This window comes from Hypanus sabinus, chromosome 22, assembly GCF_030144855.1.
Source record: "Hypanus sabinus isolate sHypSab1 chromosome 22, sHypSab1.hap1, whole genome shotgun sequence".
In the NCBI taxonomy this organism is placed as follows: domain Eukaryota; kingdom Metazoa; phylum Chordata; class Chondrichthyes; order Myliobatiformes; family Dasyatidae; genus Hypanus; species Hypanus sabinus.
The window spans coordinates 53,301,962-53,327,633 of NC_082727.1; the positions used below are offsets into that span (position 1 = coordinate 53,301,962).

General features: G+C 38.8%; 1 protein-coding gene across 1 annotated transcript in view; it reads right to left on the bottom strand.

The window, feature by feature from the left end:
- Positions 1-14,036: 14,036 nt before the first annotated feature.
- Positions 14,037-25,672, bottom strand: part of gpr26 (G protein-coupled receptor 26) — a 34,519-nt gene continuing 22,883 nt past the window's right edge. The window contains exon 3 of the mRNA XM_059948000.1: positions 14,037-14,268. Coding sequence (XP_059803983.1) covers positions 14,037-14,268 — 232 coding nt within the window. The remainder of the gene's footprint in view (positions 14,269-25,672) is intronic.

Consider the following 25,672-nt stretch of genomic DNA (forward strand, 5'->3'; position numbering starts at 1 on the left):
CAAGTACAGCTGCAAGGACCTATAACATATGACATATTGATCTTTGAACTTTGCACTGCAATCCTCTGTACTGGCTCATGCTGATGTACTAGGAGCAGGACTCCCAGCAGGAAGAGACAGCATGGTCGATTGGGTAGTTAGATGGACTGCCCCAGATTTCACTGCATGAATATTGGACTATTCATTTTGAAACCATCACCGAGGTGGCTCTCTACAATTTAGAGGAGTCATTTTGATTACTTAATACATGTGACACTTTACTAATGACTACTGTCAGTGCATATTTTTCAGAAGTAGGAAACTTAATATAATCAACAGCTTCATTATTTTGACCATGAAGTTTGCTTACGAATCTGTTAGCCTTTTTTTCTAATTCATCAAATTGAAACTGACGTTTGTACTGGGATAGTATTTTATAAACCTTAGAGTTTAAGGAAATGTCAAATGATTTCATTGTTGTTCAAAGCCAAAGGGGTTTTTAATCTTTCTCGTCTTTCAAGTTAAACTATGCTTCCAATAAATATTCAACAGATGTAGTCTCAGCCTGTCATGAAAATTTCATTATGCAGGTTCTAAATTACATTTGTAGTTCGGCATGTCACAACTTTTTTGCAGATTCAGACTGTAACAAGTTAATTGTTTTAGCACTGAAGTTATTGTGTGATTTGCAGTAGAAGTTCTAACATTCTCAGTCACGGAATTGCTGTGATCCCATACATAATTACTAAAAACACAAAATGCTGGCAGAACTCAGCAGGCCAGACAGCATCTATGGGAGGAGGTAGTGATGACTTTTTGGGCCAAAACCCTTCATTGGGAGTGAAGTAACATGGGATGGTCAACGGAGGATAAGAAGTAGGGGGAAGGATCAAGTAGAGAGCTGGGGCTGGGAAATGATATGTGACTATAACACCGGGTCTGGGTTAGCGTCTAGTCCAAAAGTTTCAGGGCCGAAGAAATAGTAGGTTGGGAGCAGAGAGAGAGGCTGTCGCTGAACTCCTGTCGGAGAGAAGATCTGAACTTCTTCAGTGTAGGCATCACTGGAAGAGGCTTCGCAACAGTGAATTCAAAGGCAACACGAGTGAATCTGCAGATGCTGGAAATAAATAAAAACACAAAATGCTGGCACTACTGTCATTGAGAAAAAAATATATATGTATACCCAGGCAAAAATAAATTTCAATGGTTATGGTAAACTTCAGAGCATATTCTGGAGTTAGAGTATACAGTAGAATATTAACTTCAGCAACCAATCTTTAGACCTGAACATGGATTGTAGATTAAATTTAAAATGCAGCTCTGGACAATAGTTTCTTGGCGCTGTGGACTCCAGTTAACTGAAAACCCAGACGATGCTGATTAACATTCATTTTGGGTGTCTGGAGTGTGTGTGCGAAGAAGGAGGTGTGAAAATTATATGTCATTCAAAGGAAGCATTGTAGATACATTATCACTACAGAACTGTCCTGCCGCTACCTGTGTTCTTTAGCATATAAAATGTCATGTAATATTGGGTCAAACAGGCCCCTTCCTCTGAGAGTGTCTCATTTTGTTGAATAAAACATTTCTGTACCATTAGCATTAGTGCTTCTCCAGAGACTTTGTTCATATTACAGCAGTGAAGCTACATAGAAGACAGTGGAAAGCATGTCAAGTAATTGGGAATAATTTAATTGACACAGCAAATATTTTCATTGTTTAACATTGATTTAATTTAATAAAATCCCAATAAATATTTTTTGCAAATTCCAACAACATTGCCATATATTAAAAATAGAATACAGTATCTAATATTTCTTTATGCATACACACAGAATCACTTTTAACATCACAGATGTAACATACATCATATTGTGTTAAACACTTTCCAGCCTGATTCTTGGTGGTTAAAGTTTGTTCACTGTTTCAACGTGCCTTTAGATGAATGCACTGCCACACTGGCATTGCAACGTTAGCAATAGATTCTGTTGCTGCAGTCATAAACAGGCTTTCAAATGCATTGGTCACTATGAACAAGATCATTTTTCAGCACTGTTAGCTGAAAAAAAACCACATTAAGCCGCAGATATAACTTGGACGACCACTCAAGAAGCTCTGCCAAGGGAAAATGCGCCACTCCACATAAACTTTTCACAAACAGAAACATAGTCGAATTTTTATGACAATGCATTAGCTAATTGGCCAACAAATGAGACAAAAACATTACTGTACGTGAGCCATCTTTGTCATAAACTTCGAGTGTTTTTAAAGTTATAAATAATCAAGAAATCTAAAGCTATACATGAAATTTAATGAAATAAAACTCTCAGGGATATTTGATTATGTTTCAAAGTTAAGTGGCAAATAAAATCTGTTAAACAACCGATATTGGATAATCAATGATCATTATGTTTTGCCCCAACAATGATATGTCAATAGAATAAAAAAATCCATTAAGCATACATAACCTCCAGTAGACTTTATAGTCTCACTGAAAGTAAAGGTTGCACAGGCACTATTCAAATACTATACTTCAGGAAACTTCATGCTGTTGTAATCTTCAATTGTTCCCGGGAAATAAGTGGAGTAACGGGATTGGTTGGGCAGCTAGCAAAGACTTAATGGGCCAAAGGGTGTCCTCTCATATTGCAGGAAAATATGGAATATAATAGTCATGTCACATGAGGGAAACCTTAATGATCCAGACACGATTACTTAACACTGGAAACAAATATCAAGTCACAGTGAGGTTCGCAATGCTTATTAGCTTGAAGATCACTGAAAGGGAATTCAATATTTTTGTATATATTAGAAGAATACATAATTGTTTTGTTTTGTTCAAGGACACTGTGAACTGATGTATAATTGTAGTCCATTAAAAATAGGGCAGGGTTGCTGATTTGCTCTGTCATTAGACAGTGTACTGTCAGAACAAGCTACTGAGATAGTACAAGTAAAGACAAATGCAGACTGAAAATAAATACATAGAGGAAGGAAAATACCTGTGATGTGAATCTACTAACTCTATTTTTGTTTCATACTGCAATAAGACTTGCAAATTAATATTCCCAAAATTAAGACAGAATCTGTAGATTTAACCTTTAAGTTAAGATTGACAGTGAAAGTTAATGCTTCTCCCCTATTCCTGTGGGAGTAATGACTTTCACCTCATAGTTAAGTTTGATTGCTCAGGGGAGTTAATTTTCAGATTCTAGTCCAATGTGTAGCATTAATCAATTATTGCACAGATTGCAAATCGGGTGCATTCCTCAGAAACGATGCACTTGATTCCATGTTTATTGGGTTATCATTAAAATTAGGAAGAGGTGAATACAAAATTACGTGACTTCTATGAGTGCACGTCAATCAAAAAAAAATCACCATATACTTAAGTGAAACCCAGTGAGATATGTAGTCAGCAAACCTCACTCCTTATTGATCTAGATTCCCCCTTTATTGAAGATAGTTACATATGGTTATAAGAATTATAGCATTACTGCAGCCAAGTGTTTCTATCAATTGAATGTATTCCTTGAAACAAAACAGAGGACTCTTAATGCACTGTACTTAATGTACTTGATGGAGATAGAGAGCCTGTCTGAGATACCAAAGTGCTGAGTTATGGATGGTAGTTTTGATGGACTTTGGATTAAGGTCTCTTTGGGAAGCTTCTGCTGTTGCTTGCTTGTTGATGTGGTGGTTGGGGGGGGGGGTCAGTGATTCTGCTGGCATGAATTGGGGGGAGGGGTTGATGTTTTTGCTGCCACTTGTGCGATGGGGGGGGAGAAAGCACTTTGCTGTTTCTGTTATTCATTCTATGGGGTTTCTTGTTTCATGGATGTCTGTGAAGAGTACGAATTTCAGGTTGTATACTGTATATATTATCTGATATTAGATGAACCTTCGAATTGATTGTGTTCCTCATGTATTAACCTTTACTAGTCTACCTAAAAAAAACTAGAATCATAGAGACACCCTCACTGCTTTCCCGTCAACTGAAAAAGACAGTACTTAAATTCATCATTTATTTAATGCAATTGAAAAGGTACTTACAGAAGAAAATAGGAATTTCAAGTCAATCTGTAGGGAAATCAACGCAGCATCACTTAATAGATATCAAACGAAGTTTGTGAGGATGCCCGACTAGATGGCAGCAGTCCCTAACATTTTCTATGGTATATTGGATTACAAGATATTTCTGACTTAATTTTTGACAACTAGGTGTATTGTAAAGAAAATGTGTGGCAAATATTGGGAAGAATGCAAATTCTGATAATATTTAACCGTTAATATGTCACTTGATGAAATGACTGAAGTTTGACTCAGGGCTTTGGCTAATGCAGTTGGGTAAAAATTGAAATTGGTCAATTGCTTCCCAATTGCAATGATGATGAAATTTACTGGCTTATTTTCAATTATACTATTTGCTATTTTTTAAGTTCTCCAATTAAAACATTGACAAATACTATAAGGACTCTGTGGATAAATTTTGATTTCTGCTTTATTTCACAATAGTCAAGTTTACAGATGTTATAGAGTTTCTATTAGTACATTTGGCTCCGAAGGCATCCTCAGCTCTGGTCGAATACTATTAAGGACAAAAAGTTCCTTTTTAGGTCATTTTGCTTTAATCTTTTGACTATAAATTATGGAAACTGCAATGAACATCAGTAAAGCTTGGCAGCTGGTTTAGTTTGACTTTATCATTATTCTGAGTGAGCTTTATTCATAATAAGAATTTTGACTACTTGAACATTTTTTGATTGACTTTCTCTTTCCACTTGATTGAAGGGAACTATGGTAATTATTTTTTTAGCCCATGGCATGACTTTTGAGATTGAAAAGATTAAATAGACTACATTATGTATTAATAATGAGAGATATTAATGCAAAAAAGTATCCAAATCATCTGCTTTTGACCTTAACACTTTAAGTGTTAGTTATAGCAAAAACTGGAATGATGGAGTGGGGAGGGTGGTTCTACACTATTGAAATTGCAGTCATCCAATACTATAAGTTAATTTAGCTACAGCTGTCTTTCTAAAATAGACTTTAAAGCTTCCAATATATTGTAGGTGGATATTTGTACTATCCTTGTCATTGCTAATGTAAATGTGTTCTCCTATTTCCACCATTACTATATCGTTAAAATAAGTTTTTCATTAGTTGTGACGTGCTTTGGGATTATGTTAGAGCATTTTTTTAAATTCTGAAATGATTGTACTAATTTCAGAAAGCATTTTCAACTAACTTTGAAAAAACAAGAAGTTTGCATATGCACTGCTAAATCCACACTTTGGACAGTGTAATTAACAGGAAGTTATATTTACAGAGAAGAAAGCAATAATATAATTACCAAAACCATTTGGGTCTGAAACTAAAGTGCCACAGTGGAAAAACTTCAATTATGAGTAGGAAGATTATGGGATGGATTTGTTTCCACAAATCTCATTTGTGGGACTCAGCACTTAACACTTGAATTCAAAGCTGCAGAGTGTATTGTGATGATAGAAGGGTTGCCTTTCAGTGGAGAAATTAAAATAAGCTAATATATTAAGTAAAAATAAAATCTCTAGAAAAGGAGTCAAATGCTTAGTTCAATCTACCAAAACAGATTACTAGCAATGATCACAATGGTGTTTTAGCTAACTGGCTGATATGGTGGGGGCGGGGGGGGGGGTGGGGTGGGGGAGGCTACTGCGCAGGATCAAAATAAGCTGAAGAGAGTTGTAAAATTAGTCAGCTTCAACATGGACACTAGCCTCCATAGTATTCAGGACATATTCAAGGAGTGATGCCTCAAAAAGGCAACATCTATCGTTAAAGGATCCAGGCTGCATGACCCAGGACATGCCCTCTTCTCATTGCTATCATCAGGGAGGAGGTACAGAAGCCTGAAGGCACACACTCAATGATTCAGGAACAGCTTCTTCTGTCTGATTTCTGAATGGACAGTGAACCCAAAAACACTGCCTCACTACACTTTTATTTCTTTTTTTGTATTAATTTAACTTAACTATTTAATATACATACTTACTGCAATTCACATTTTTTCTCTCTGTTATCATGTACTGCTGCCGCAGAGTTAACAAATTTCACAACATATCCCGGTGAAGTTTAACCTGATTCTGAGATTGTTGCATGCATATTGTCACTTACAATGACAATACATGAAAACAATCATTGGCTATAAATCATTCTTGGATGACATAATGCCTTTTACGAGGCTGTATAAATCCAAGCCTTGACCTTTTCTTTCCATCTACGTTGGTAACATGCCTGTATTCTAGGGGATCAGCAGCTGCTGTGATCATACGTGGAGGTAGGACGAGCACAACTGGTAGTTAGAAAGAGGGCAAACATTTGGCCTTTTCTTGGGAGAGTTCAAAAAGCTACCAGCAGTAGAATAGAGGATAACTGCAGCGAGCAAAGGGATTTGAAGAGGCAAAGGGAAGGTGTATAAAATAGAATGAGTTATGCCAAGTGTGTGGGGGGAGGGGAATGAGAGGGAGGGTGATGACTGAAGGTGAGTAGGTGAAATGGAGATGGTGTATTTTCAGAGAACCTCTATATGTATATGTTAATAGAACCAAAGGCCCTCCTTGCCACTGTATCAAGCTCTTACTGTCTTGTCTTTGTGGTAACCGATAGCTTCCTTTCCTCACACTTCTAAAGTGGAAACAAGTCACTCCAAAACCCAATATGACTCCAAGGAAACAGCACATGAAGGTTGTAAAAAAATGTACTAAATAATACCCTTTGCTTTGCTAATAAGTTTATTCACTCAAACTATCAACGTGTGAAACTAGAAGCATGATTACAAGTGAATAATTGACCTACAGTAATCAATTAGTGAAACTTGAGAATAGAGTAATTTATTTATTTAGAGATACAGGACTGTACAACAATCTTAGGCACATATATATATATATAGCTAGGGTGCCTAAAACGTTTGCATTATACTGTATTTGTCACGGAGAATGAGTTTGTAAATCCGGTGGGAGCAAAGGATGTTGGGAATGGCAAGGGTGGAGTGCCATGGGAGGGGTGTGGGACAGGTGACAGAGAAGGATTGCCAGGGGCTGAGACACCAGGCATAGTAATTTGATTTCTAATAATTGGTTTATGAAACTTAAAGAATGTCTCTTTGGTGCTTCCACTCCCTCCCCTCTCCTTTCCCCTTTTCCCAATCATGATTCCCCTGTTCCTGCCCCTTTCACACTCTCAGTCCTCAATAGAGATCCATATCAGAATCAGGTTTATCATCACTCACGTATGTCATGACACTTATCTTTTTTGTGTGGCAGCAGTACAGTGCAATACAGACCTGTGCTACGCAGAACAGACCCTTGCAGCCCAAAGAGCCATGCTGCCTAGCTCCCCACCTACTTAACCTTAGCCTAATCGGAGTGCAATTCACAGTGATCAATCAACCTACTAATCAATATGCCTTTGGACTGTGGGAGGAAACCGGATCATCTGGAAGTAACCAATGCACCCATGGGAATAAACAGGAATTTCGAACTCTGCTGGCCCATGCTTCAATAGAATCACACTGACTACCACACCATTCCATGCTGTGGCCAAAATATCAGGTGAACTCATTTTTAATCTCATGTTTAAGCCTTTAATCTTTAGGAGCCCGAGCCCAAATGCTTACTTGCAATCTATAGCAAATTTGTACTGACTGATCAATCCAAACTTCCTCAATGGCACGGAATTTTTCTTCCGATTCATAAGATATCAACATAGCCTCACTGTTACAATACCCTAGTGAAACAGGATGTGATGAAGATCATCAACCTGAAATGATAACTTGATTCAAACTAACGTGCTGATTTCTTCAGAATTTTCTGGTTTTACTTTCACTGTACAAAGTTACAAAGGGGATAGTTAGAGTTTATGTAAGGGAAGTAAATAAATCTTAATTGAATCTGACATTTTGGCTTTTCAGTTTGACCCAGACAGCTGATGTTTCATTTCCTAAAAGGTGTCCAGAAATACATTGTATCTGATGTTTTCGATAGAAATACTTACAAAACGTGGGGTGTTGGAGTGGAGATAAGTCTTTGTCAAAGGAGGTGTATGGTGCTCTATCCCTCCATTAGCCTCCATTAGCTAAACCCTTGGGCAAGGTTTAGCTCCTGCTTAGCCCTACCCCCCTCCCCAAATCAGGGCCACGTGAAGCCATAGGAGCAGGTGGTGGACGGTCGTATGAGCAGCTGGCGCATATCAGAAGTCCTGGTTATGCGATCACTGATGCCAGGCAGAAAATCTCTAAAGAATATTGATCATGGTTGGGGTCACCCGTCTTGTAAAGACACTGCCCAGAAGAAGGCAATGGCAAGCCTCTTCTGTAGAAATTTTTGCCAAGAACAGTCATGGTCATGGAAAGACCATGATTACCCACGTCATACAACATGGCACATAATGAATGAATGAAAGAACCCCCCCCCCCCCCAAAAGAAAGGATTTGGAATGCAATATTATCCCAGAGTACTCTATAAGATGGGAAGTATTTAGATAATTCATTGCTGCAGCGTCTATCTGTATTAATACCACAGTGATTCTAATTCCTCTGACTGCATCTTAGAACCTATTATTTTCAAACAGTTAAACTATTATTGTACTTACACTGATTTTCCTGGGGCTGAAGTGAAGCTTATTAAAAAAGAATAATAACTATAATGGATTTATGTTTAACTCTGCAAACCCATCTTCATGGCCACTGCAGTTAATATTTTATTAGGGATTTAGAGAGCAGTGGGGATTTGGTGAGCTATTCTTTATCCTTTAGTTCTCTGGCTTGAAAAATACATTCCACCCTCAAAGAATTCAGATAATTTTAAGTACATTGTTTGAAATGAGAGAAAAATATAAATTATATAACAGTAGTTTTTCTCGTTTTATCTATTATAAATGTAGTTTTGCAAATTCCAATGAACCTTTCAAAGTTTGTTAAGGACCTTGGCAAGTTAGTAAGCAGCCTTGTATTTGTTTATGTCAACCATAATAAAAACAGGAGATACTGAAACACTGAGCAGATAATGAGCAGCTTACAGGAAAGATTTACAAAGATATTGCTGGGTCTGGAGGACCTGAGTTATAAGGAAAGATTGAGTAGGTTAGGACTGTATTCTTTAGAGTGTAGAAGATTGAGAGAAGATTTGATAGATGGATACAAAATTGTGAGTGGTATAGATAAGGAAAATGCAAGAACGCTTTTTCCACTGCGATTGGGTGTGTCATGGGTTAAGGGTGAAAGGTGAGAGGTTTAAGGGAAACATGAGAGTAAACTTCTTCATTCAGAGGGTCATGAGAGTGTAGAACGAGCTGCTAGCACAAGTGGTCCATTTGAGCTCGATTTCAACGTTTAAGAAAAGTTTGGACAAGTACATGGCTAGTAGGGGTATGGAGGGGTATGGTCCCAGTGCAGATCGATGGGAATAGGCAGTCTAAATGGTTTCAGCATGGACCAGATGGGCCAAAGAGCCTGTTTCTGCGCTGTACTTCTCTGTGACTCTCTGATTGTATCAGGCAGAATCTGTGATTAGTAATTCAGATCAGAATCTGATGAAGGGTGCCTGACCAGGAGCATTACCTGTTTCTCTCCCCACATATACTGCCTGTATTGCTCAAAGTTTCTAATTTTATTAGATTCCATCATCTGAATTCTTCTTGGATTTTCATTTTGCCTCTCTAGTATTATAGTGAAAATATGTTTGTTTTTACATACAGTACATTCACTTAGTCAGCTCTGGCAGACTGGGCGGATAAGCTCTGCAGAGAGGTCTGACAGCCAGGCTACAATGCTGCATGGAGAGCGAAGGGCATGAACATGTACATGAAATGTTGTGGTCATCCACTGGGACAGTCTGCGACACTCACTCGTACCACCGGACTTGGACTTCTGAGCTCAGGAGCGTGGGACCACCCCAGTGCAATGGCTTTTCCACCTTAAAGACTCTCCACAAGGTTTCCTGTCATTGTCAGATATGATGGACAACCACCACCCACCAATATAAAGAAAAATAATCTTTGCAAAGAAGTAGGAATACTGTTTGATTAGTAAATAAAAAAGCTTAGCTAATATCTTAAAGGTTTAAATATGAAGTATGACAATGGGATTTTAATAAGATTTGATTTCAATTTCCATGCTGGGAAGTAAAGCCTTTATTCATATTTGTAGTCTCTAATACTCAGTCGATTAGGCCTGTCTAATCAAGACAGTAAGATAGTAAGAAATTATAACATGGGCTCTCCTCTGAAACCTCTCAGCTGAATGCTACCATTTTAGTGTAGAGGAATGTGGGTCACCCTCCAAGATGCAGCCAGCAGGGTAAAGTTGTGAGGAGCAAATTTGTTTGTAAATGAGTACAGTACTCCTATCCCCCCTAATCCAACAAGAAAAATTTGGATTACACTATGAGCTTTAAAATAAAGTCATTGATTTCTTTCTCCCTCCAGTGATGCAGCCTGACTTACTTTTAACTTCTGACACTTGTTTATTTCACATTTCAGCAACTGCAATATTTTGATTTTGAGCTCTTGGTTCAACTTTATCTTCTCGTTAAGGCTTCTTGGTAAAAAATTTAAGTTGAATTCAGGTGTTAGTTCTACATGATTAAGGAGGATCTTGCTGCCAGATGTAATGAGCTCTGCATGAAAGTGGAGGGATTTGGGCTCTGAGGTTTTTAGAGAAACCTGATTTGGTTAAATGCTGTTCAAGGAGGATCGTTAATCATCTAGAGCTCCTGTTTCTCAAGCGACTTTCCGTTTGTAAAGCAGTCTCCTGGTGCTTTTTGTGTAAACTTGTTAAATTTATTTTGATAGGCTCAGGAATGTTGGTTACATTTAAATAGACACCCAATTAGCACTAATCATAGGGTTCTAGTTTCAAGAATGTTACATCTTGTGGTGAGCCTCCAATGTTCCATGTGAATTCTTATGAATAAACTCTGGAATGTGTCTCTACATTGGAGTCTGTCTTTCCTCTGCATTTGGGTTCCAGTATTACCAGCACACACCAGATGTCTTTCTTCACTAAATAAATCTGTTATTATTACTTTAATACAACTGAAATTTGTTGAAACAATATTTAAAACAATGATTATAGACACTGGATTAAAGAAGATGAGTACCCAACCAATGATTGAAGATCAGTACCCAGCCACACCAGAGTAATTAAGCATCTGGGGTTATTTGAACAGTCAATACACCTGCTGAATTTCTGCCAGGCCATAGAATTAAAATTGTCCTCATGAAACGATGAATATGGAACCTTTGCAATTCATTCATTTTTGAGATATTGTTGTATGTCACTCTGCTCCTTTGGCAGACAGGTTCATTATGCACCATGTAGTTATCAATGCAGACTTAAGTTATAATGCAAAGTTATTGTACAAATTAATTTCTGATGCTTTCTAAAATCTGCTTTTATTAACAGAAGAGCAATTTAAAGCCCAATGACAATGGAAGAATAATGAACCTGATCTGAGATTTTTTAACTTCAACCTGCTGCACTAACTAGAGGAGTACTTCAAGGGAAAATCTTTACATGTCCATGTTGAGCAATCTATTTTACTTCGGAGACTGATCTCTTCAGCAAACATAACTATACAGCAGTTTTTCAGAGAAAAATTACATCTCTTGAAATAGTCAAGAGTTCATCCATTGGAATGAATGATTGATATATATTGTCCATTCCAAGGCACTCATAACTCACAGTAGATGAGCTCATAAATCATGCATTTTCACCCTACCAATCAACTCTGAATTCATGAAATTTGATATTAATATGTATCTCCCTTATCATGGACTCTTTGCAACCTGTAACATAGCTAATTTTATGCTGATTGACTAACCTGTCTGGTGTGAAGACAAGCATTTTAGGAAAACTGTAGCAATGTTTTTTTTTCTATATGTATTATGTATTGCATTGTATTGCTGTTGCAAAGTTAACAAATTTCACAACATATGCCAGTGATATTAAACATGAATCTGATTCTGAAAACAGAGAAGGGTAGATCTGCTTTCTTCCATCAATACTATTGCAGGGACTTGATGGTATCAGTCACGGTGGTAGGGGTATTTGCTGCCCATCTCATGATGATTACAAACTGTTTCCTTGGAATCCTCAAGAATCCTCAAGAAGAAAGCCATTCTTTAATTAGCCTCACATCTCCTCTGTTGGGAAACTTGCATACTGATCCCACACGTTGAAAACAATCTTCACTTGAATGCAAAACAATTAAATAGTAGAAAAAATAAACATATATATTATATGGTTTTACATGTCTGAGTGTCTGTGAATATCAATGACATTCAATTATCCCACTCATCTTTAAGGTATCATCTGTCCGGGTATTTCTCTGGACCGACAAAAGCACTGTGCTGCATGAACCTTGCTAAATTGCTTGGAGTTCAGTTCCCAGTGGAAGAGGAACTCCGGAGTGATGTTGCAGTTAGTTACACAGAAGCAAGGCAGACTGTGATTCTAGGACACCAACATTTCTGATCTATTATACATGGAGTGAACTCCAATGGCCAAATGGCTTAATTTTGCTCCTATATTTTATGGTATTTTATGGTCATAAATTTATTTTTGCATTAATTTCTATTCAAATCAAAATCTATATAATCTTCTCAATCAAATATTCTAAGATGCATGTCGATAGTGCAGTTGCTTTACCACTTTTTGGGTGTCTTCTTTAGTTGATAAAAGATAAAAAGAAGGGCATTTGTTGGTATATCAGTTACAAATTTCAAATATTAGACAAGGTGTGAAGAGTGAAACTGATTCCCCATCTATTCATCAATCTACTTCCTGGCCAATTTTTTACTCACTGGAATACCCGACAACGTTCTATTATTCTAACTGGGAAAAAGTATAATAGCTCAGAACATGTATTATAATGAAGTTGAAATTTCTCAGTTCTCAGATCACCGGTGTATTCAAGTGTGGAAACCCTGAATCTGTTGAAAATGGTTCCATAGGCTGCAGTCATAGCTATGAACTTTATATGCACTTTCCTCTCAATAAAAGCATTGAAAATTGCGCACTGCATTGAAAAAGGTGAAAAGTTAAACATCATATTGAGTGATATGCTGAACAACTCTCTGGCTCTGAAAAATTTATGTCTTCTGTAATACTAATTTGTATAATTATTTTTATATTATTTGAATTAGAAAATTATAAAGTATTTATTTTGTTATTATTTTTCAGCTTGTCCATAATATGTGTGTATTTAACAATATTTATTTTGCTTTCTGCGGAGTGCTTGTGAATCAACTATATGTTGAAATTCATCAAATTGGTTGCTTAGTCAAGACAGCAATGGTACTTGGATGCCACACATTTCTTGCAGAAATTACTTGACAGCATTTCATGTTGAGAAAGGGGAATCCTATCCATCTGAACCTAACGACTGATCTGTGGATTTTTTTTCTTTACTGAGATCAACAGTAGAAACCATTTGGAGACAAAAATCAATGGATAAAAGTGACAAATCTATGATAATGAATATATGACTGATGTGACAAAGTATTTTATATAGAGATAAAAATTGGTCCTCATTGCAGAGATGGGTATATCAAGTTCTCAGAAAATAACTGGACAAGTAATGGTTTCTCTCTCGGTAGTAATGTTTGATGACGTTCTTGGTTGAAAGCTCAGATTTAACCAAAACGTAATCAATTATTGTATACTGATATTAGAATTGGCTGAGATCAAGTTATACTTTTCTATTATCCATATCTTTTAGCTTAAGGTGCAGTATATTCATTTACCGGTATATGCATACCCACTCACAAACCATACTGGGGAAATTTCAAAAAAAATTACTGAAAACACATGCCAATCATCCAAGAACACTTAAGAAACAAAAAACAATTACAAAAGTGTAAAGGTGATCTGTGAAAACCATTCCTTTAAACATTAATTAAAATATTGTCTAAAGTAGTAGAAAGCAGATTAAGGTCAAAAGTTCCATAACATAGATTTCAATAAAAATCCAAATACACATGTTTGTCGCACTGTTCTTGTCATGAAATTTATTTCATTCATCTGTTTGTACAAAATTGCTATTTTGTGTTTCACCTGTTAGTGCAGTGGAGTTCAAGGAGCTTCTTTTCAGTAGCCTATTGATAATGTCCATCCATGTCTTCTTATACTGATGTCGCAGCAAAGAGTATACAAAGGGGTCTGAGACTGCTTTGCTGTAAGCCAGACATTTGGAAAGAACTCCCCAGTAAGGATTGATTGGTATTGTCTCAGATAACTCCACCAGCCTGTCAAAAAACAAAATGTTACAAGGAATCCTCTACTGCAAAATTAAGAGATTACACTCTACTCAAATCTGTAAACAGCTTCCTTCCAATCATATATTTTTTACTTCAGTACAAGCTCTTAAAAAAAGCAGAGGTTCAGTTACCTTCATATAGTTTTGAAAGATAATTCCAGTCACTCTGTCTTATGCATCTTATTGGAAGAGTCACATTTGTTAGTTTTGCTTTCAATGAACTAAACTACAAAATTCATTACAAATCTAACTATTCATTAATCAGGAGGTGAGGGAAGAAGATGAAATTCACCATCAAGAGGTTATTGTCTCTTACTATTTCAGAGTGTTGGTAGTGTTGGTGACAGTTCACACAGAGTATTATCACAGATTTCCCTCAGTGTCCCATTATTAATTTTTTCTTAACTGCCTGTAATGCCGCTAGCGTATAGGGCAGCACTGGAGGTCCCTCATCTCTGTCTGTTCATAGTGATGTATACAGATAGAGAAGGATGCTTCATTGCTGTTAATTTTTTTAGCCGTGAGTTGAATCCACAAACTCAGAGGACTTGTAGACCACTCTTAGTTTGGCTTCTACCCTTTGACCTGTTTGGCATGGGTGACAAAAGCCAAGGCACAAGGCCCAGACTCTTGCCAGCATTGCTCTTTGTACTAAGGTCATAAGCCTCCAAACTCTATGGTGAGGTTGTGGTCCTTTTGGAGGTTCATTATTAATGGTTAACTCAATAAGAAATTGCAGCCATTTATATAATTTTTGCCATTTCCATTCTCTTGAACTTGTGGATTAATGTTAGGAGACACACACAAAATTTGGAGGCACCTATCAAAAGGTATGTGGTAGGGCTCTCCTTGTGTTTCTATAGCCTGCTTTTTCATAGTTTACTGTATATCATTAGGGTGGTGGGGTGGAGATTTGTCTCTACCAAAGGAGGTGTAAGGCATTCCTTCCCTCAACTAGCCTGCAGATCACCCTTGGGCAAGCTGTAGCACCTGCTTAACCCCCGATCACGATCACATGAAGCCAGGGAAGCATGAACAGCTGATGCATATCACAAGTCTTACTTATGTGACCCGTGACACCAGGAAGACAATCTCTAAAGTGTATTGATAATGGCTGGGGTCACTTGTCTTATGAAGACACTGCCCAGTAGAAGGCAATGACAAACCACTTCTGTAGAAAAATTTGCCAAAAACAATTATGGTCATTGAAAGACCATGATCACTCATGTCATACAGCATGGCACATAATAATGATGATGATGATGACTGTATATTACGTCAATGTCTGAGTGAGGCACTTTAAGTGCATGTAAATATTTTTCCATCCTTCCTCCCTCCAAACTTCAGATCACCTGAATGGTCAATGTTAGAGAGTCTCCCAAAGACTCATCCCTGTATATAGATCTTCCATGAGCTCATATTGTCTTACCTCAGCAACTTCCTCCAACCCTCTGCTCTCTTTCACTCATCACAACTTTGTTCTATCCCATCTCTCTGAACGTCCTTTTGTGGAACCTTTTTCCTCCCTTAGGCCTAATACATTCATCATTGGGTTACAATCCATATAGCTCTCAACTTCTTTAGCTCAATGCACATTTTCCTCATGTTGAAGTAAGTTTTCCAAATTAAAGGAGCTGTATGAAAATAAAATGATCTTGTCATGAGTATGGAATACTTTGCCACCATCATAATATTAGGGACCATAACACAAAAAATAGGATTTTTAAAAGATAAATAGAAATTTAGTAGTGTGTTGACAATAATGGCCATGCACTAATTAACTTTTGGACTGGTATTCCTTAATTAAGGCCAATGGGGCTATCAACCATCAAGTGGTATATTATCTCCAACACTGTAAATCCACAAATTAAACATTGCATATAGAACATAGATTATAGAACATTACAGAACAGTACAGGCTCATGACCTTTCAATCTACTCTAAGACCAATCTAACTCTTCCTTCCTACATCACCCTCCATTTTTCTATAATCCATGTGCCCAAGATTTTCTGAAATGTCCCTAATGTATCTGCCTCTACCACCATCCCTGGCAAGATGCTCCACACATCCACCACTCTGTGTAAAAAAATGTACCTTTGACTCCCTAGACTTTCCTTCAATCACCTTAAAATTATGTCCCCCTGTATTAGCCATTTCCACCCTGGGAAAAAGTCTCTGACTACCCACTTATGCCCCTTATTATCTAGTACACCTCTATCAACCTCTTTCACCCCAAAGAGAAAAGCCTTAGCCCCCTCAACCTGTCCTCACATATCTAATTGAAGTGCACACATCCATATGAATTAAAATAACCTACAAGGCAAGAATGATAATTTGAACAATTGAGCAATTTTATGAAAAATTGGAAATGTGAAGAGAAAATAGCTTTCATGCTTGAATATTGTTTGAGAAGCCCGATACATCAGATTGTTTAGAGGCTGCGATTAAAGTGCAGCAGCCTAAATCTGATTAGCAGATTTGGATCTAAATTAAGTTCATATTTTATCCAAAGTCTAAGAGCTTATGAAAGAAATTACCTTTCAGAATTGGAGATAATGTATCACTTGACAAGCTCCCGAAGAAGCTACATTTAAATATGTGCCATGAACCTTCGTGTCTCCACCAGTAAGAAGTAAAAAAGAGCAAAAAGTAAGCCCCTCGTCATTTCAGCAATTGCAATTGTACATCATGTTTTAATTTAACGCTCTGATAGATGCCTTGAATTTGGAGAGTACCTACAAAAGCTCAGTAAAAGACTGCACCTGCTATTGTGATAAGTCAAAGGTAAAGTTGGATTTATTGTCATGTCAACAAATTTGATGATGGGGTGGAGATACATCTCTGCCAAAGGAAGTGAAAGGCACTCCTTACCTCCGCTAGCCTGTAGCTCACACTTTAGCAAGGTGCAGCACCTGCTTAGCCCCCACCCCCTACCCCAACGATCAGGGTCACATGAAGCCATGCAGCAGGTGATGGATGGTTGAATGAGCAGCGGGTGCATATCACAAGTCCTGATAATGTAAGCACTGATGCCAGGCAGACAACCTCTGAAGTGTATTGATAATGGCGGGGGTCGCCTGCCTTGTAAAGTCACTGCCCCGAAGATGGCAATGGTAAACCACTTCTGTAGAAATTTTTGCCAAGGACAATCATGGTCATGGGACCATGATCACCCATGTCATACAACACGACGCATAATGAATGGTGATGTCAATAATTACATGCGTGCTTGGGTACAATGCAGAACTTTCTTGCAGCTGCATCACAGGCATACAATGTCATATAAATTGTGTATAAATTATATACAGTTTCAACAAGAAACATGCTTTGCAGTAAGTGAATATTTTGCCTTGTGATGTACACTAAGGAAGTAAAGTAAGCCAAGGGTCTAAAGTGCTGACTCCTAATCCCTGCAGGACAGGCAAACTGAGGTAAATTATTAAACTGCCTTGGGGTGAATGACAAACTCCAGAAAATCTGCAGATGCTAGAAATCTGAGCATCACACACAAAAAAAGCTGGAGAAACTCTGCAGGCCAGGCAGCATCTATGGAAAAGTGTAAGCAGTTGAAGTTTAGGTCCGAGACCCTTCATCAGGACTGGGAAAAAAAGATGAGAAGTCAGAGCAAGAGGGTAGGGAGAGAAGAGGTAGAAGTACAAGGTGGTAGGTGACAGATGAAACTGGAAGGAGGAGGGGTGAAGTAAAGAGCTGGGATGTTGATTAGTGGAAGAAATTACAGGCTGGAGAAGGGGGAATCTGATAGGAATGGGTAGAAGATCATGAAAGACAGGGAAGGGGGAGAATCACAGAGGGAGGTGAAAGGCAGGTAAGGAGATAAGGTGAGAGAGGGGAGTGGGAATGAGGGAACGGTGAAGACCGGGAGGGGCAATTGCCAGAAGTTTGAGAAATCGATGTTCACGCCATCAGGTTGGAGGCTGCCCAGACTGAATATAAGGTGTTGCTTCTCCAGCCTGAGTGTGGCCTCATCGTGGTGGCGATGTGATGAATGGTCACATGCCATGCTTTGCCTTAGCGGGGTTGGTATTGGCCGAGATCAAGAGTTCGGTGGATGGTTTGTTCCACAACTGAGGAACCTGAAGTATAAGCAGGTAAATCAATTTCATTCACGGGGCATAACATACATGAATCAGGTCTTCAATGTCAGCGGGGGTTTACTCAGAACGACTACAAGGGTCCTATTTAAGAAGTGTGAATGGATTTTCAATTACATTGTTATGAAGGGAAAGAGTTATTCAATTGACTCTCCTGGCACTGGATAATCAGTCAGGAAGACAGAAAATGTGGATCAATTTGTGATTGGAAAATTGCGACTACATTTAATAGAACTGCATTGGGACACCATTCAAAGGGGACAGTCTTCCATTGATCTTCATTTTCCTGCTGCTCGGTGTAGGATGTATACCAAAGGAGCTGAGAAAATGTGGAACAGATTTTGCAGTAAGGTTTTTAGCTTGTAGCCGACCATGAGGTCCATTTTGCCAAGAGCTGTCATCCCGCCAGACGGCACCAGGTTGTGGGAGCATTGTTTCCCTCTGTCAGCATACTGCTTCCATTTTGTGCATCCTACACGTGCGTGTACATGATTTGGCACTGTGGACCCTAGGTGTATCATCACTGGATATGCGCTTCAGTTCAGTGGCCAGCCCAGCGGTTTGCTGAACAAACTTAAATGCACCGGCAAAATTGAGATACGATTTTGTTATCCCCAAAAAATGTCTCCTATTTCCCGAGAAACAGCAGCAAGTTCAGGATCCAGACTTCCAGTGTTCTCTGTCTTGTCTTCAAACATGAGTTCAGAATTAGAATCAGAATCAGGTTTAATATGTCATGAAAAGTGTTAGCTTTGCAGCAGCAGTACATTGCAGTACATGATAATAGAGAAAAAAAACAGTGAATTACAATAAGAATATACAGTATAATTAAATAAGTAGAGCAAAAAAATAGGGAATTAAAAGTAGTGAGGTAGTGTTCGTGGGTTCAACGTCCATTCAGAAATCAGATGGCAGAAAGGAAGAAGCTGTTCCTGAATCGTTGAGTGTTGTGGTTTCATGATTCAGTATCTCTTTCCTGATGGTAGTAGTGGGAACAAGGCATGTCCTGAGTGGTGAGGGTCCTGAATGATGGACACCACCTTTCCGAGGCAGAACTTCATGAGAATACCTGACAACAAAGTACAAAAGCTGCAGCAATTCCCCAGACAGGGAATCCACTTGTATGACCAGTGGCAGCCAACCAGAAAAGGATCCTTTTATTTCCACTCATTGCCTCCTACCAATCAGCCAATGCTCTAACCATATTAGTAACTTTCCTGTAATATGATGGGCTCTTAACTTGGTAAGCAGCCTCATGTGTGGCACCTTGTTAAAAGCCTTCTGAAAGTCCAAATATACAACATTTACTACATCCCCTTTATCTATCCTACCTGTAATCTCCTCAAAGAATTCCAACAGGTTTGTCAGGCAGGATTTTCCCTGAAGGAAACCATACTAACTTTGTACAATCTTGTCTGATGTCACCAAGTACTCCATTACCTCATCCTTAACAATTGATTCTAACATCTTCCCAACCACTGAAGTCAGGTTAACTGGTCTATAGTTTCCTTTCTGCTTCTTTCCTCCTTTCTTAAAGAGTGGATCGACATTTGCTATTTTCCAGTCCTCTGGCACCTTGCCAGAGTCCAATGATTTTTGAAACATCAATAATCTCTTCCTTCATCAGTCTCAACAATTGCAGCAATGGATGTAGATTTCAAGCATACTCCTGTTTCTGATATATACCATCAATATTGGCCTTTCTCCAATTTAGAACCTCAACCAGTGGATCAGACCTACCTTTTTGCATTTAATTTTGAAGCTATGGCATTGTGATCGCTGGATGCAAGGTGTTTCCCTACACAAACGTCTGTCACATGCCCTATTTTATTCCCTATTACACACTCTTGTTGGAACTTCTACATACTAATTAAGGAAACTTTCCTGAACATATTTGACAAACTCTTTCTCATCTTGGCTTTTTACAGTATGGGAGTCACAGTCAATATGTGGAAGGTTCAACCTAACTATAACAGCCTTATATTTCTTGCAAAAGTCTACGATCTACATATTTGTTCCTCTAAATTCCTTGGACTGTTGGGTGGTTTATAATATAGCCCCATTAATGTCGTCATTCCTTTCTTATTCCTCATTTTCACCCACAACACACCACCAGACGAGTTCTCCAGTCTGTCCTGACTGAGATGCTATGATATTTTTCTGACTGATAATACCACCCCTCCTCCTTTGCTCCCTCCTGCTCTGTCACATCTGAAACAACAGAATCCCAGAATATTGAGTTGCCAGTCCTTCCCTTCCTACAACCAAGTCTCACTAATGGCTACAATGTCATAATTCCAAGTGTTGATCCATGCCATGAGCTCATCTGACTTTCCTACTAGACTTCTTGCATTGAAATATATACAGGTCAGGACATTGGTCGCACCTTACTCAACCTTTTGATTTCTTTGTGTTGATGTATTTCATGTGAAATGCACTGACACAAGTTCTATCACATTTTACCATGAATTCTATTCTCAATTTGCAAGTTCCTCGAAAATAATTTAAAAAAAAAACAAAGCACATACTATAGCTGCAGGAAATCGAGTAAGGAATCTAATTTGCCAACTGGCTGCAATAGGGGTGAAAATTTAGTCATCTGTAACCAAAAAGGATGGAAGGCAACCTTCTAATTAGTCCTGCGGTAGTTTCTGCACAGGTGCTAACAACTAATACTTATTATTATGCATTACATTTTTAACGTCCTCAAGAGAAAAATAGAATATAAAAGCTAGGATGAAATGCTGAGGCTATTTAAGGCACGGGTCAGACCGCATTGGAGTATTGTGAGCAATTTTTGTCCCCATATCTAAGATAGGACATGCTGGCACTGGGAAGAGTACAGAGGAAGCTTATGAGAATGAAAGGGTTAATATGTGAGGAGCATTTGATGACCTTGGGCCTAAATTTTCTTTAGAAGAATAATGGTGTGAGGGAAGAATCTCATTGAAACCTACCAAATATTGAAAGGTCTAGACAAAGTGGAAATGGAGAGGATATTTCCTATATTAGATATTATATTTCCTATATTATATTAGACTAGAGGACACAGCCTTAAAGTAGAAAAATGTTCTTTAGAACAAAGATGAGGAAGAATTTCTCTAGCTAGAGGGTGGTGATTCTGTGGAATCCATTGCCACAGATGGCTGTGAAGATCAAGTCATTGAGTATATTTAAAGTGGAGGTGTATTGGTTCTTGATTAATATAGACATTAAAGGCTATGGGGAGAAGCCAGGAGAATGAGGTTCAGAGAGAATATAAATCAGCCATTAATGAATGGGTTGAATGGCCTAATGGCTAATGGTCTTATGGTCAAAATAAAACACTGGCCTGTTCAAATGCCCCAGAATATGGGTATTGCACTTCCCACAATGGAGGCTCATGGATTCTTCTTTTTGTGATTTGGATTCAGGGTTCTGGAGAAGCAACAGACTGATGTTTCTAAGCTCAACATATTAAATTATTAATGGCTCCATTGGGAAAGCCTCGATGTTTATTTTCTGCTTGGTTAAGTCTAAACAGAAAGCAATTGAAGTCAAGAGCAGGCCATTTATAGTAAATTTTATGTTTTCCGTATATAAAACACAGATCACAAGAAAATACAAGCAGGAGGACCCATCTTGTCCTTAAAGCCTGGCCCGCTATTTAGCAAATCATAACTGACCTAGCTTCTAGACCCAGAAATATAGTCTTGGCTTCTAGTCTCTCCCATGAGGGAAAACAGTTTTCCAACATCTACCCTTAAGAATTTTATTCATTAACATCACCAACGAATCCAGACCTAGCATGTCCAAACTGTTCCCATAAGCCATTCATTCCATACCTAGCACCGTCCAACTTAACGTGCTCTGGATCCATAACATATACAAACATAACAATCATAGAAATGTACAGCACAGGAACTGGTTCTTTCGTTCATCTCAACCATGCCTACATTTTGCCCATCTTCACTAACCCCATTTGCATGTTATAGATCTGTGTCTTTTTATGACCTGCTGAATTCCTCCAGCAATTTGTGTGTGTTGATTCTATCTATGACTGGCCGACCTAGTGCCTGGATGTTCAGACTCCCAGTCTATTCTGTGGTTGGCCAGCTGGGGCAGACATAGTTTTTTTTTCCGAACTGATTGGATTCTCTTATTGATCATTGAATGCACACATTCCCAATTAACACCTGTGTACTTAAACCCTGCTTCCTGTACAGTATTTTCCTCAGTCTTAAAGTGTGATCTTGTAAGTAGCAAGAGCTTCTATTTTTTTTAAATAAAAATGACTTTTATTGATGTCTGCTTGCTGCCTGCCATTTCCGGATCTTATTTGTGCATCAAGATCTTGGATTACTGACTTTATGTTTTGATTACTGCATTGTTGAATTGGAATGGTTTTCCCATCCTGGCTAGAAGAAAGTAAAGTTGGCTTTTGAATCTGCATTTCAACTCCTGTCTGCATCGTGGTGTCTGCAGCTGGGTTTACTCACAATCTCTAGTGACCTGAGTTTGATTCCTGATTGGGCCATTTCCCTTACACCTTTCTAAATGTCTCTTAAATGTAGTGATTGTATCTGATCCCATTGCCTCCTCATGCAGCAACTTCCAGATATCACCTACTACCTGTGTTGAAAACTTTCCCATAATTTGCCATTATAATACCTTCATTTCACCTTGAATATCTACTCCCTTGTTTTTTATATCCCTTAGCATAGGCAAAAGGAGTTTTACTGTCTACTATCAATGGCTCTATGAACTTCTATCAGGTTATCCCTCAGCCTGTTTCACGAGAGAAAACCAGCCCAGTTTATCCCCATAAACTGCAGTTATCCAATGCAGAACAATGTCCTGATGAATATCCTCTGTATTTTCTTAGGCACATTCCACATTCTTTCTGTGGTGTGATAACCAAAACTGCACCTGCTAATAAAATTCAAATAGCTGGAGTTAAAAATTCTTATTTCTGTACTTCAAACCACTTGAAAAGAAATTCCAGCATTGAATTTACCTTCCTATTTATGCGCTGCACTTGAATGTCAACTGTCTTGTTTCACATGTAAGGATCTCCAAAATGTTCGGTGCTGTTGGGTTTTTTTTTTGGCTGCCCTTTATTTAAATAATGCTTTAACTTATATTATTCTGAACTCTGATGAAGGGTCTTGACTCAAAATGGACTGTGTATTCCCCTCCATAGATGCTGCCTGACTTGCTGAGTTCTGCCAGCATTTTTTGTGTTGCTCAAGATTTCCAGCAATTGTAGAATCTCTTGTATTTTAAGTCATTCTTCTTTCCAAAGTTGAATAACTTCATATAAAAGCATTATCAAGGATGCATCTCACCCTAACCATGGACTTTTTACTCTCCTCCCATCTGGTAGGCGCTACAGGAGCCTCCACTCCCACACCAGCAGGCACAGGAAGAGCTTCTTCCCTGAGGCTGTGACCCTGCTGAACCTCACATCACAGCGCTAAGCAGTATTGCACCCATATTGTACTGTCTCAGTACTTTCATATTTGTGTGCTGTAGCACTTACTTTTTATTCGCAGTTATTTTGTAAATAACACTATTCATTTTCACTTCTGGTTAGATGCTAACTGCATTTCATTGGCTTTGTATCTGTACTCGGCACAATGACAATAAAGTTGAATCTAATCTAATCTAATAATACTCCATCTGCCAACTTTTTGCCCATTAATTTAACCTAGTAATATCTCACTGTAAGATGGACTTTCTGTTAGATGTTAGGCTGACTGGCTTGTAGTTACTGCTTTTGGCCTCCTTTTCCTTTTGAATTAGGCTATCACATTGGCACTTTTCCAGAGCTTTGGCACCACTATATTATTGAAGGGCATTTTGAAGGTTACAAAAAAATCCACGCTTCTCTTAGATGCAAGCTCTCGGGTCCAGGGATTTATTGGCCTTTTGTTTTTAAAGTCAAATTAATGCTAGTTATGGTGATGATGCTTAATTCCACCTATATATTAGGAAGGGGAGGAGGGAAGAGAAGAGAGTGGTAGTGATAGGGGATTCTATAGTCAGGGGGGCAGATAGGAGATTTTGTGGGGAAGATCGGGAGTCTCGGAAGGTATGTTGCCTCCCTGGTATCAGGGTCTGGGACATCGCAGATCGGGTGCAGGTTATTCTCAAGAGGGAGGGCAAGAACCCAGATGTTGTGGTCTATGTAGGGACCAATGACGTGGGTAGGATGAGTGAGGGGGTCCTGCGTAGTGAGTGCAGGGAGTTGGGTGCGAAGCTGAAGGGCAGGACATCCAGGGTAACAATCTCAGGATTGCTACCTGTGCCACGTGCGAGTGAGGCAAGGAACAGAAACATTATACAGATTAATATGTGGCTGAGAGGATGGTGCAGGAGGGAGGGCTTCAGGTTTTTAGATAATTGCGCTTTGTTCCAGGGAAGGTGGGATATGTTCCGATGGGACGGTTTACACCTGAACTGGAGTGGTACTAACATTCTTGCAGGAACGTTTGCTAGTGCTGCTTGGGGGTGGAGGGGGGGGGGTTTAAACTAAATTTGCAGGGGGCAGGGATCCAGAATGTGAGAGAGGATAGCGAGATGATGAATAAAGAACAGGTGGGGACTACACGGTTCCAGAATATTAAGTGTGTAGTAGAGAAAAGTGAGGTGGAACAAGTGATAAGGAGGACACATGTACAGAGGGATGGCCTGACAGAACATGGAGTTAAATGCGCAGAAAGAATAAGCAAATTTAGGAAGGACAACAAAATTCAAGGGGCGTATAGCCCGATGGGAGTTTAGGGAGCTGGGTTAAGCACAATAGGCAGTGATTTAAACAGAGAGAGGAGAAATGGGCAAAAATTTCTATATCTGAATGCACGAAGTGTCAGAAATAAGGCGGATGAGCTTGAAGCTCAGGTGCGAATGGGTAACTATGATGTTGTTGATCAGACCTGGGAAATGAATGTACAAGAGTATACGTGCTATCGTAGGGACAGAAATGTGGGTGGGGGGGTGGGGTGGCCCTGTTGGTGAGGAATGAGATTCAGTCCTTTGCAAGGGGGGACATAGGATCAGGAGAAGTAGAGTCTGTGTGGATAGAACTGAGGAACAGTAAGGGCAAAAAGACCTTAATGGGTGTTGTCTACAGGCCCCCAAACAGTAGCATGGATATTGGGTGCAAGATGAATAGGGAGCTAACATTGGCATATGGCAAAGGTAATGTCGCAGTAGTTATGGGGGATTTCAACATGCAGGTGAACTGAGAGAATCAGGTTGGTGCTGGACCCCAGGATAGGGAGTTTGTAGAGTGCCAA